We start from the raw sequence: 13,429 nt of genomic DNA, 5'->3' as shown, positions 1-13,429 counted from the left end.
TGAGGGATCAGCAGGTTTCTTTGTGAATGGGGAGGGAAAGATGCAAGTACAGGGGTGGAATAAGTAATGGCAACATGAATCAGACCAGCAGTGGGGGTCAGAGAAGCAACGTGTATGGAGCTAGTATCTATGGGGATAAAACCTGTTTCCCCTGGGGTGCTTTGGTGTGTGCTGAGTATCCACTGTACAGACCTGGTCCTTTCTACAAAGACCAAAATCTCTCCTACTTGAGCGGCAGCTGTGGAGGAAGTTCTGTGAGGAGATCCTCCAGAAGGTGCTGTCACTTCCTAGAGGAGGAGGGTAATCTGGCTCCTACTCACTCCTCCACACATTTTGAAAGTGGCAGCTCGTGGTTTAGTTGCCAGTCCCCATTAAAGGCAGTATTAGAGTTACTTGATATAACTTTCTTCTTTGGCTGTTGAGCTATGGTAGTTCAGGATGCTACCAGATTATGGTGTAGGCATGATCTATGAGAATTGTCTGATTAGCAAAAGGGAGAAGGGACTTAAAGAAAGATCCTAGTGGTGATGGGGGTTGAGTATTAAAACCAAACAGATTCAAATTTTGACACACACAGGCTTGGACTATTTCTGACGATGTCCCCTCCCCCGCAGCATGAATATGTTCTGTATCTGAGTGATAATTATGTGCTGTGTTGCCATCTCTGCCCTCACATCACTTATTTTAACTTTTCACCTTAGAAATATTTTAGAAGCTGGCTGTTCTGCTTCCAGTGCTGTGACATATGTCAATGATTTTTTTTTTGAAGCCCTTACTTCAATCATAGAGTCATATGGTGTTCTGCATCAGCTGTAATGTGACAGAAAATTATGTTTATGTAATTCCATTTGAAAGAAGAAGAGCTTTGATCGATGGCTGCTGATCAAAGTTCTCGTGGCATCAGACAGGAATGTGCACAGATTCTCTTTCCTTGTTGGCTAATGATGATGATCACCATACTCCAGGTGCCATTTTGTGCTGCCATTTTGTGCACCTTCAGAATACTTCTGGTGTGTATTGTGCAGCACCTTTTGCTTAAAGTTCTAGCAATACAGAATAAGCAGTGGGCGGGATTAACAAGTCAACCATACAGTAATTAAACTAGTTTAGACTGTAGTACTGGGATGCTGCACACAGCTCTTTTATTTATTTCATAAATTGATTCTTTATGTATAAAAACTGTTGTGGGTTAAAAGGACATTTCTGCTCAAAATAGATTTTATCATAAAAGCTTTGGACAAGATTTTTTAAAAATAGGAGCCTAAAATTGGCTGTCTGTCGGCACCTAGACAAGTGGCCTGATTTCCAAAACTGCTGAGGACAAAGAAGCTCCGATTAACTTCACTGAGTGCTATTGAGTGCTCGGCACTTCAGGAAATCAGGCCACTTACATAGGTGTCTTAGGAGCCAAAATCTAGGATTCTATTTTTGACAAATCTTGGACTATTTGGTAGTAGATATTTGCAGATTCTTTCAGAGGCTGCTTTGTTATATATACACAAAGAAGGTGTCTTCTCTTTAAGAGCATTCTCCCCACTTTTGCAGCGGTGCAGAGTAAAATGTGGATTTTCTGGAGTATAAATGCTGAACTAGCAGTTTACAAATTGGTGTTTGCAGAAATGTAAGGCAGGAATGAGATTAAGAAATAAACCTTGTGATTCATGGAGTTAGCTCTTTGCCTGCAAAAGTTGGAAGGAATTTTTCTCCTACACATATCTTAGACCTAATGGACATGTTCATTGGGATAATGGGTGTTGTGTCTTCCTGGGGACAGACATTCAGCCAATTCAAGTACAGGTAACAACTGGAACATGTTTATGAATGTATAAGTCTCACTGCCTAACTTATGGTGATCTTGAAGGAAGTGCTTGTACACAGGAAAGGGGGACACATAGGAAGTTCATAGGGAGGCCAGAGTCTAAAAGACAGACATCCCAAATAGCATACACAAATACAATTTCACTACAGAGGGGTATATGTGTGTGAGCTACGTAAGATGCATCAAGTCTCAAGTCTAGAGGCAGAGAACAGGACTAGGTGGACCAATTATCATATCTGGTATGGCAAATCTAAAATTGTAATTATTTCCTTCAGTTACTTTGTATAAGGTACATAAGAATAAGGATAAATAATGTAATTGTTTCTAGGTTATGTATTGATTGATTGCAGTTGTGTGGATGATTAACTGCATTAGTGCTGCTGCGTTAGACAGACTCCCCACCATAACTGAAGTGGCCTTGCTCTGTGAGCCAATTCCTGTATAAACATTTAAAATAAAGATGAATAGGTTTTATGAATCAGTCCTGATGTCTGTATTGTATCTTTATAATAAATGACTTCAAGGGGTTTGCCTGAGATCTTACAAAAAATGTGTGATATTCCTCTGAAGAGAAGAATAACTTCAAGCAATGTATTACATCATTTATTATTCTGATACTTCTGTGACAGATTATACAATGTCCAAATCTTTGTTTTCAGTCATGCATCTGTGTGCTAATTCCATCATATTATTTTTAAGGAAGTTTTGGGACTTGTGGGAAATCATCAGAAATGGTCATCCCAGGATGAAAGGGGAACATTGACTGATACATTTTATATGTCTGTATATCCATATATCTGTTTTTCCTCCAAACTTCAAAGTGTTATAGAATTACAAATGATGGGAGAAATATATCTGCCCAATGATGGGAGAAATTTACTGCCCTGCTCCCATTGACTTTCCATGTCTCAACGTGTATATTACAGAGATAACACTGTACCCGCCAGTGGATGCATAATTCACATATATTTTATGGGCTGTTTGTTTTTTAACTTGGAAGGATGTGACTTCATTGGGATTAAGACCAACTAAAGTGTTTGCCAAAATAGCATTTCTGCTTGCCCTTCACAAAACCTAAAACCCATTGTATGAAAGAGCCAGGCTCAGGCATGAGTATAAATTGTGCATGAGCCAGGACAAAGCCTCTAGTTTGTCTCCCTCCAGCTCACTTCCAGAGAATGTTCCTAGGTATCCGAAGCAAGTGAAAAAGGTTGGAGGATGCAGGCATTACAAATCAGTCCAGTTAAACTTCAGAGCAGTGTTAACATTGTTTTTAACCAAAGCTTTATTTCACCACTTGACAGCATGCAATCTCTAAATGAAAATAATGTTCTGGCTACATGATTAAACGTGGTTGCCAGATTTACAGTTCCCAAAGGCACAACTTTAATATATGTGCATACTAGGTAGGAGTCTTTTCTGGCAGATGTGGGCAGAGGCTATTGGACGTCAATAAATGTCTGGATGGAGAAACCTCAAAAATGTTAGTCTGACAGGCATTGGTATCCACTGGTACATTATCCAGTAGAAAGGAAATGCCTCTAAGAACATTCTGTAATATCTGTCAGTATTGCCCACAGGTCTGTCTGAGCGTAATCAGCTGGGAAAGAAAAGTCAGAATAGATAAAATGGTCAACTCAAATTCAGAACTTCTTCAACCATATTATAGTCTGCACTGGACCCTCCTTGCAACTTAATCCCAAAAGAATTTAGACATGCACCACTGTTAATTTTATAGCAGTGTAAACACAGTACTGCAGAGTGATTTTTAGCCATTTCTGATCCTAGAGTGCAAATTCAACTTACTTGAAGGTAGAATTATTTGTATTATAATAGCACTCTGAGGCCCCAGTGGGGATCGGGGCCACATTTTACTAGGTGCTGTACAAAACTCTATGAAAATACAGTTCCTGCCCCAAGATGCTTATATTCCATGATTTGCACCTTAAATATAAATTAATTTAACTAATAATACATTCTCTACTTAGCCCCGCTGGATGAGTGGCTGTTAATGTCTGAGCACTGTGTGTCCTTCACAGAGAAAGATGGGTGGCCTCTGGAAGAAGACAGACATTTGCTCTGAGATTGCCCTGCTGTAATTGGAAACTGGATTCTAGAAATTCAGGGAGGGTTGTCAGATAAAGGATTATAGGATAACAGTCATTCTGCAGAGAATTCATAAGAAACCCTTCAAATTATACAGAGTCCAATGAGACAGTACAAATAATAAGACTAACAACTCTCTTCCTTTCTCTCCCTGCACACACTATTCTAACTGTAAACATAAAACAGTGGTGCAGATTTCTTTTCCTAACTATTTCATGCACTTATATCACATGCTTGTTTTTAGAAAGTTTTTCTGAGTATTAATATTCATGCATTAAACTCTTTTAATCCAGGTCCCCAGCCAGTTTAGAATCAGGCTTGGTTTCATAATATTCTAAATCCAACCAGATCCTGATCAGTTTTTGTAAAAAAAATTAAATTAAATCTAACTTCTCCTGAGAGAGTAAGTTCAGTATGGTGTTCAGATTCCATGTGGAGTACTTTGCAGTATGGACTGAGTCGCCACATTAGTATCAATTATTGCTTGTGACAACAAAGGGGCTGTGATGGGGTGTACCTGGCAGTTGTTGCCCCTTGCCAGAGGCTCCACTACCTTCAAGCACCCTGCCTTAGTGCTTCCCCCCCTCAGAAGGTATCCTGCTGTAAGGGAAGAAGACAAGTTGACCTCTCCAGAGGTGGCTTATAGCAGCCTGCCATGATGAGCTGCCAACCAAACCACCAAGAGTTGGTCCTCTGGCACCTAGATGGAGCAGGAGCAGGTGGAGGCCAATCAAGGCCCAGCAGGCCAGATAAAAAGAGCTGGCTGTTTCTGCTAGGGGACACGTTTGGGTAAAGTCAGGAGAGGGAGGGAGGAAAGGAAGGATCAATCTCCCTGCCTTAAGCCAAGTAACCTGGCCAGTCAGGACCCCAACCTTGATTAGTGTATTTGCTTTGGACCTCTGTGAATGAAAATTGTTTATGTTAAAGAGTTTAACATGTAGGTGGCTATCTTGAGTTCAGTGTTAATTTGTTTTCTGTAAGTCTGATGCAAATCTATTCCATAAGGTGCTGGGCTCATGTGGGCCTTTGACAGGGGCAGTCTGACCTCCTCCTTGCTTATTGTACAAAAAGAAGTGCACATCACATAAAATTTAATGACCTCTGTGTGTGTGTGGAATTACTCTTACACAGGACATATCTATCTATCCCTTATTATCATATGTGTATATCTTCTGAACACTAAACGTAATTGATCACCTCAAACATCAAATTGCTAGCTAGCTTAAAATGAAATCAGTGTGGATCTTCTACTTCTAGGTAGAAAACTCAACTGTATTGGGAAATATAATTATGAAGACAACCATCCTTCCAGAAACAGTTATAAAACTAGGCTCTTGGTGTCTGTTTCAGCAGCTTGGAATGATTCATTTAGATCAGTAAGATGAACGCTAATAATCAGCACAAACTTTAAAACAATGTGCAGTCCTTTGAATCTTGAAACAAAATCCAATAAGCATCTGATAAAGGAAGTCCATTTGGAGTCCTAAAAGGTTTCTCTTCTCTTTTTTCCACAGAGTCCAAGCTTTCTCTTTGAAGCTCTCTTTCCTGCACATAACACAGTAACTGAAGAGTTGGATCCCTTGTTCAACCTGCATGAGACCATTGCTAAGGTAAGGGAAATTGAGACGCCTTACCTAAGTCACAAATGCTTTATTTCATGTTGGCAAATTGTGCTTGTTAGTCAGACAAGCTGTTTTCAAAGATGAAATGTCTCCTTCCTAGGGGTCTGTTTATTTCATAGCTAAAAGTAACATGTGGGTCTTTCAGTCATATTAGTATTGTTATGTGCACTACTGGGGATACTGATGAGATTGCATGAACAAAGAAAACTTGTAACCTTATATAAGCTGTATTTTATGTAACTTCCTGTCTCATGGTCAGAGACATGTTGCACAGTTGAATTGGTACCATTCACTGGATGGCAGAGTGTTGCACCATCCTTTTTGTGGGAAATCTACTACAAGTGAATGGCTAATTTATGACTGGGACACCACAGGAATTCTTCCTGGATCCTCCCCAAGAGTGGCACTGAATCAGTGTATCTCCCAGGTAACGTGACCAACTCGCTTTCTGAGCAACACTGGCTGGCTCCAGCCTCCCCAGTAGAGAACAAGTTACTGGAGGTTGTGTCTTTGGTTTTAGAGGGCCCCTAGGTTGGGTTCTGCCACTAGAAGAGATATAGTATTATTGTATTGCCTGCTAGCTTCTGATGAATGGCCAACCTGACAAGACAAAGGTCAAATGCTTATCTAAAACATCTGAATGTTTTCTAGCTCTTCTCTCAGCCTTCTAATCTGACCTGAGTGTGCCTCCAAACAATCTGCTAGTATATCCTAGCAACCTCTCCCTGGTCCTCCAAGATGCTCTCATTTCCTCTTTCCTCCTCACATCCTTCCTGTGATGGGGTGTCTACCCCATACAAAGCCTGAACAGGTGAAATAAGCCAATTAACCTTACAGGCTGCACCTCCAGGAGAGCCAAGGACTGATAAGGCCTAATGGCTGATGAAGCCTAGCTGGGGGAGGAGCTGGAATGAGGCTTAGAAAGAGAGAAAGTTGGTGGAAAAGGGCTATAGGGAGGAGCTCGGTAGTCACTCTTTAGTGAGGAGGGGAGTTAGCTAGGTTCAAGGAGGAGTTCTAGGCAGAGAGTAAGCCCTGGGATCCTGCTTTGCACTACACACCCTGGGCAGAAGCTGGGAAGGGAAAGTAGCCATGGGGAGCAGGGGACACACCAGTGGTAAACCCAGAGGTGGGCAAGAAGATAGAGAAGAGAGGTAGGAAAGAGCCCAGGGAAGCAGCAACAGGCTCGGAGCTTGAGCAGACCTCAGTTGCTGGGCAGAGGGTCCCTTCTGCTGGAGCCTGGAATAGTGGGCAGGCCTGAATTCTTCTGGGAAAGTGTCAGTCTTGAATGGGAAGACTGCCTGGAATGGCACCCGGACAGCTGATCAGGTGAGACTTTGTTACCCTGGAAGGGGAAAACTGTATAATGACCTGGCCAGAGGGTCACACCATGAAGAGGAAGCTCTGTGACTATGAGAGAGCTAATCCCCAGCTGCAGCCACAAGTAGACCCCCCAGGTGAGAATAAACCCTGCTACAACTCCAATAAGCCCTGGCTCTAACAAGATGTAAGACTACAAACAAATTGAACTTAATGCAACCAGATGCTTTTTCTTAAGTTATAAGAGCGTAAGAACAGGATTTCTTATAAGTTACAAATACATGGGCCCTGTGAACTGAGTGCTTTCTATATTTGGAGTTATTTCACTTAGAAAAGCAGCTGCTGTGGACACACTTCTAACAAAAAATTCCCGAGGCTTAGCAGGGTGTAGGCTTAGCAGGCAGGCGCTGCAGCTGCACTGATAAGATAGATAGTAACTCCTCTGGATTTAAAAAAAAACAGACATGGTCTTTTGAGCCTCAGGCTGCAAGAGGCTGGGAGTACTGAAGATTAAGGAGCAGTAATGATGGGGGAGTCCCCTCTGGTCCTTCTTGGCAGGAAAGGTGGCTGTTATGACATGGGTCCTTCATGTCAAAGCAACTTAAAAGGGATCATGAGACCCCCATCTTTGAACCCTGAGGCTGGAGGAGATGTGAATCATTTAATCATTGTTTCATGATGAACCATGACCACGATGAATACTCTACCTTTGAATAGTCCCTCAGTACCTGTTGATTAGCCTAGGAAAACATGCTTTAATAAAGTAATGAGAGAGTTATCTGTTAATATTTTGGAATATCACACATGACTTTATAGTAGTTTCACAGCTTCCCATTGCTCATTGCAAGTCTCTTGGGATAAAACTGTGTAGAATACAGTATGCTACAGTGTTATTTTTGCAGTGTGTTTCTTGCTATATCCCAAAATACTTTTATGGAGATAAATAGCACATAGAGTCATGGGGCCAGATCCTCAGCTTGTGTAAATTGGTGTAGCTCCATTGACATCAATGGAGCTAAATCAGATTATGCCATCTGAGGATATGGCCCATGAAAGTAAAGTTTGTTCTCACACTCGCACATATATATTCTGTATGGTGGAGAGAAGCAACATGGCTGTACTGGATAGCAAGAGCTGTCAGCCATAAATGGATGAGCATTTAGAGGGCTAATGATGCACACCCTAGGCTCCTTCTGATTTGAGTACCTCTAACTGTCTCAGATGTGGTCTGAAGACCATTGAAGTCAGTGGATTCCCATTCAGTGGACTTTTATCTGTCACCAATAACCTACTAATCAAAGCCTGTTGTGGCTTGTTGTTGTAACAATCCAGCTCCTTTAACTTATCTTTGTAAGATGTGTTATTAATTGTAAAGCCTGAATTGTTCGTTGAATTCTTGCCTCTGTGCCTGAGGTATCATGCCATTTCTATTTTTCCTTGGCAAGCTTGTTTTCTGTCAACCCTACATTTGATACTGGTGGCTGCATGTCCATGCAAGAGAGTTTCAGGATATGTAATCAGGGTTCAGACAAGTCTTTTGATTAGAAACTATTCCACTGGTCTTTTTACGTGAGACTGATTTCCATGCTATGGGTTCCAACGTGACAGCAAATTTTTTACATTATTAGTGGTACCTGCTCTTAATTCTTTCAAAGTACAGGTATGTACATGGAGAAATTTCGGTAAAGGGGTAACATGTATAAAAGAAAAAGGCTTAAATTATTCTGGCCATTTGTGGTAGCATAAATGTACTGCAAAACATTTTGGCTCAACTACCGTTTTACTGTGTACATTCAGTGATGTCCATGCTTGGAATGTACAATATGGATATGGGCATGTTTTTATATACAATATATGGGTATGAAATAGCAAGAATAAAGTATACAGTTATATCAGAAGTCTGAATGTCAGGAGTTGGACTCCAGAGGAGATGATACAGAGCAGCTACTACAAGGTGGATTGCCTACCCAGTACATAATATTTTATTTATTCACATGAACCCACGCTTGAATGCAAACATTAATATCAGGTTGTCAAAGTTCTGTAAGAAAAGATCCAAGACCTAAGAGTCTTGCAGAGCAGCAATGTAGATGATGATGGATGCTTACAGTTTGCTGTAGCACTAACAGGCTGTATAACATTGAAAGTTTGAGTGTCGCAGTGTTGACAACTCCTATGATTTTATAGCATGTCTCACTTTATTTGTTGTTTTTTCTTAAGGCTCCAACTCCAGGATTTGTGAGAATCTCAGCTTTCATTAGCCCTCATGGTGGCAAAGAAAAGCTGGAAAACATGACTTGAGCACAACCTAAAGGCTCTATAACCCAGAGGGCAAAGAAAGCTTAAAATGTATTGGCTTAAGAATCATAATTTTTTTAAAAATAATCTTGTGATTTTTTTTGAGGGCCTGATTCATGATTTCTGACTGTTGGGGGTTGGGAATACTGTTGACTTCAGAGTCACACATTGTCTTTTCTCATGTGCCTTTGCACTGGAACATCACTAGTCAGTGGGAAGTTTAAAGAGATTAGGGTCGAGCACGGTCAGCTTGTATTCTGAGGACACCACTCCCTTGAATATACTCCAGCTATGGGTAGGTCTATACAGTATCTTGAAGGTACAATTGCCAGCTTGAGGAGACACATCTGTTCTAGCTCTCATCAAGCTAGTGTGCTAAAAATAGAATTGTAGCTATTCTGGCTGGAGGGACTAGCCACTCAAGTACGTACTTGGGGGTCTTGGACATGATCATACTCAGGGGGCTCGCTCATCCTGCTGCTCACGCCACTGTGCTAATGCTTCTATTTGTAGTGTACTGTCTCAATCAGAGTTAGTGCAGTTATGTCTCCTCAAGCTGCTAGCCACACCTCTAGCTCCAGGGGAGACATATCCTGTGGTAACTGGGTGCCTGCAATCTGTTGAGAGTGCCAAACCCAAAGCCAGTATATTTTCATGTAGCTTGGGCCTGTATAAAAATCAAAGGGTTCTGGGATCAAATAATAATGCTGATAGGTTCTCTATTGTCTTAACCTTCCTCTTATGATGGCACTACTGACGTGCAGTTAAAAACTTTGAGGACAGGGAGAGAATCCAGAAAATCTCAAGTGTATCAGGCAGAAGGGGTGGGCCCAGATGTCTGTACTCCTGTCCCTGTTGGACATGGATAACACTATTCACTCATATTGTTGTTCAGAAAATAGCAAACTGGACTTGCAGAGAGTTCTGGACTTGCTTTCACACAAATATATCATGGTCACTGCACACATCACTGATGTCTTTAAATAGAAGTTTTAATTGACTTTGCTTGACAGAATCTATATGTTTGAGGCCTACTTCTGCAGTCCTGACTCAGAAGTGAACTTCTTTTGCTAACCAAAGGGAAGGATGGATGGGAAAAAGACAGGAAAGAAGGAGGGAGAAATTGAAGGGGAGCAGGGAATGTGGTTTTTTTTTTTTTTTTGTTTTTAATGGGGATGCTAGGAGAGAACACAACACAGACAAAGGCATAAGGGGAAAGAAGTGAGATGGAATGACAGAGAGAACAGTTACTGGACATAGAAAAATAAAACTGAGGGAAATCAAGGAAGAAAAAGAATTCAGAAACAAACAAGAGTGAGAAGAAAAATGCAAACACAAGGGAGATATAGTAAAAAGGAAATGTAATTATTACACAGCAGAAAGCTTAATTCTGTAATAAATAACCCAGTAGAATAGTTTAAAAAGGGATGGGTTAGAATCATTGAACACATTGAAGTTCATCTAGGGCAACAGCATTCAAGAGTCAGTCCTACTTCTTCTCTTGCCTTCATGGTCAGACTTTTTAAATCCTTTTCTTGATGTTCTCAGTCCTCTTTGGTATCAAAAGCTACCTGGCAAAACTCTTTCAAACAGAGTCAGTTTTTAGGTTCTATACCGCTACACTCTGTTTTGCTGTGTCTTTGTTCAGTTTCTGAAGTTACTTAGCTAGCGATTAATTATAGTGAGAGAAAAGGGGAAAAAGAGAGATGGTTGAAAAGGAATAATTGTATTATCTGTTCAGCTGTTAGAACTCATGGTTTTCAGATTACTAGTAGGGAACAAAACCTGACTGTGTATTTATACATTTGCACGTTCCCAACTCTAAAAATATTTTCTGTATGCTGTATGCGTATTGATTTTCAATGTGATCCCCCTGAGGGGGAAAAGGCTCAATAAAGTTTTATTTCTTTTAAAAAGAAAAAAACACATTTCAGTTCACTCTTAATGGAAATGTCTGATCTAGTAAAAGAAAGGAAATTTCAGTTCCATAGATCATTTAAACCGTGCCTATTCTGCCCATTCTATTTTTGATTCGTTATCCGTGGTCACTGTATGAATAGTAGTAGAAGTCAGCCTATTGTACTTCATTCTTATGAATGATACATGAGACTTGGTGCTTTGTTTTTTGGGTTTATTATTATTATTATTATTATTATTATTATTATTATTTTGCTTTTTGTCCTGTTCTAAAGCAAACCATTAGAATATTTTTGAGTATACTAGCTATTGTACGCCTGCTGGTTTTTCTTGGAATACTGCTGCCTGAAAATAAAGATCTGCATTGTTATTCAAGTGAAAGTAAAACAGAGGAGGTGGATAAGAATGCAGAAACATCTCTCTTAAGATCTTGTAACTTTGAAAATAAAGTTCTGTAGCCTTTTATGAATTAAACAGAGAGAGACAAAATAGCCTTCTTTTATTTGGTCTTTTGAGTTTCAAAGCCAAGTTGTATTAATGATGTCGATAGAATTTTTGATGCGATTCTCTAGACACCTAGGAAACCTTGGTGTATCTTGGCAGGTTGAATTATCAGGCTTTTGTCAGAGTCTCTTAAGTGGAAATATCATTTAGATTTAAGATGTAAAGAAAGATAGTTAAAGAAATGTATAAGCATTTTTAATACTGTTGCTTAATCTGAAAGGATACTTTACATTTTCTTTGCGGTACTCTGAAGCTATGTGCTCAAATTATGCCTTTTTAAAAAAACACTCCAGGCTCTATATTTTTACATCAAATTATTGTTATTCCATGCAGAGTATCTCCATGGAGAGATGCACTATATGTTTTCTGACATATTAAATAAGTGAAAAAAAAAGCTAATGCATATACTTGTAAAATGTGGAGAGTGAACGTTGTTTCTAATAAAGAATCAAACTGCCGTAAACTGGATCTAGGTTTTTAAAGCACCCCTCTTTCCCATGAGGGGAATATCACAGACCTGTCTTGCCTTTCTTCATTCACAAATGTATAGTTAAATTCAAACAAAGAATTCATTTGCTGAAATTGGAGTTTATACTGACTACATATTTTCCATCATAGAGAGGTTTATTTTATTGTTTTCATTATATTACTTGAAATATTATAGCTTATGCAGTTGGCTGCTTTTACTACTTATAAGCACATTGTTATTTAAAATGAGGCTGTCAACAATTGATTCCTTTTTCAAACCGAAGCTAATCACTAAATTGTCCTTTCACCAAATAATGCAGCATGTTAAAGGAATTTTCTCTCTTCAGAATTAAGGGAGTAAATGGCTAGCGTTGCACCAAATATTCTGTCCTGATGGGCACACTGGTTATGATTTAAAAATGGACATATTCCTACTACACGCAGACATGTGACTCCTACTTTCCTGCATTGTATTGACTAGAGCTGACCCTTGAAGTTCTGGCACAATGCAATTAAAATTTGATTGAGATCCCTGACAGTGCTGTCAGCATTCAAGGCAACGTGCAGTTTGGTCCATGGATGTGTTGGTTATCATATTTAATCTGACTCTGCTTCCTGCATACTCATAAAATGATGAGAAGAAATTGTCTTGCACACTAAAATGCATGAACCTGAATAATGCATACAGAATACCAATTGATGGGCCTACTCCCACTGACCCCTGTATAACTAATATAATTTTTGTAGTTCTGAGCCTGTTCTTCAGCTGGTGTAATGGATTTACCCTACCTGAGAATCTAGCACCTAGTGTCTGATTTTAGTAACTGTGAATAGTTACTTACAAAGTGCTTTGCATTCTGCGAGTTTTATGGTATGTCTACATTGAAATAAAAGACCCACAGCATGGCCATGGCTGACCTAGGTCAGCTGACTCGTGCTGCAAGGCTAAAAATTGCAGTGTAGATCTTTGGGCTCAGGCTGGAGCCTGGGCTCTGAAACTCAAAGCCCAGGCTCCTGCCCGAGCCCGAACGTCTATACTGCAATTTTTAGCTCTGCAGCCTGAACCCCATGAGCCTGGGTCAGTTGACCTGAGCTCTGACATTTGGTGTGAGGGTTTGTTTTATTGCAGTGTGGATGTACCCACAGTTGTATGAAAAGCTTATCTCATGCACTCTGGGTATTTTTGCTGCTAAATTATATACCTCAGACAGAGGCTTTTTTTTTTTTAAAGACTCCCGCCTCACCAACCTGACTTCCATTCTTGAAGCTGTTCTGTCCCCAACTTAAACACAGAGGACAGAATCCTGCTGACTTATGACATGAAATCAAACAAACAAATTGAAAAGGCAATATCAGTGCACTTGCCAAAATTGCATGT

At 40.1% G+C, this 13,429-nt stretch overlaps 1 protein-coding gene across 3 annotated transcripts in view; it reads left to right on the top strand.

The window, feature by feature from the left end:
- NAALADL2 (N-acetylated alpha-linked acidic dipeptidase like 2) overlaps positions 1 to 13,429 on the top strand; it is a 935,367-nt gene that overhangs the window by 794,312 nt on the left and 127,626 nt on the right. For all 3 annotated transcript variants that reach the window (XR_012669850.1, XM_075132103.1, XM_048862820.2), the window contains one exon: positions 5,440 to 5,535. Coding sequence is in view for 2 of the 3 variants with exons in the window: in XM_075132103.1 (XP_074988204.1) it covers positions 5,440 to 5,535 (96 nt within the window). In the remaining variant the exon portion in view is untranslated. The remainder of the gene's footprint in view (positions 1 to 5,439; positions 5,536 to 13,429) is intronic.

This window comes from Caretta caretta, chromosome 9 (genome assembly GCF_965140235.1).
Source record: "Caretta caretta isolate rCarCar2 chromosome 9, rCarCar1.hap1, whole genome shotgun sequence".
NCBI lineage: Eukaryota > Metazoa > Chordata > Testudines > Cheloniidae > Caretta > Caretta caretta.
This window is presented reverse-complemented; position numbering and strand designations above follow the sequence as displayed.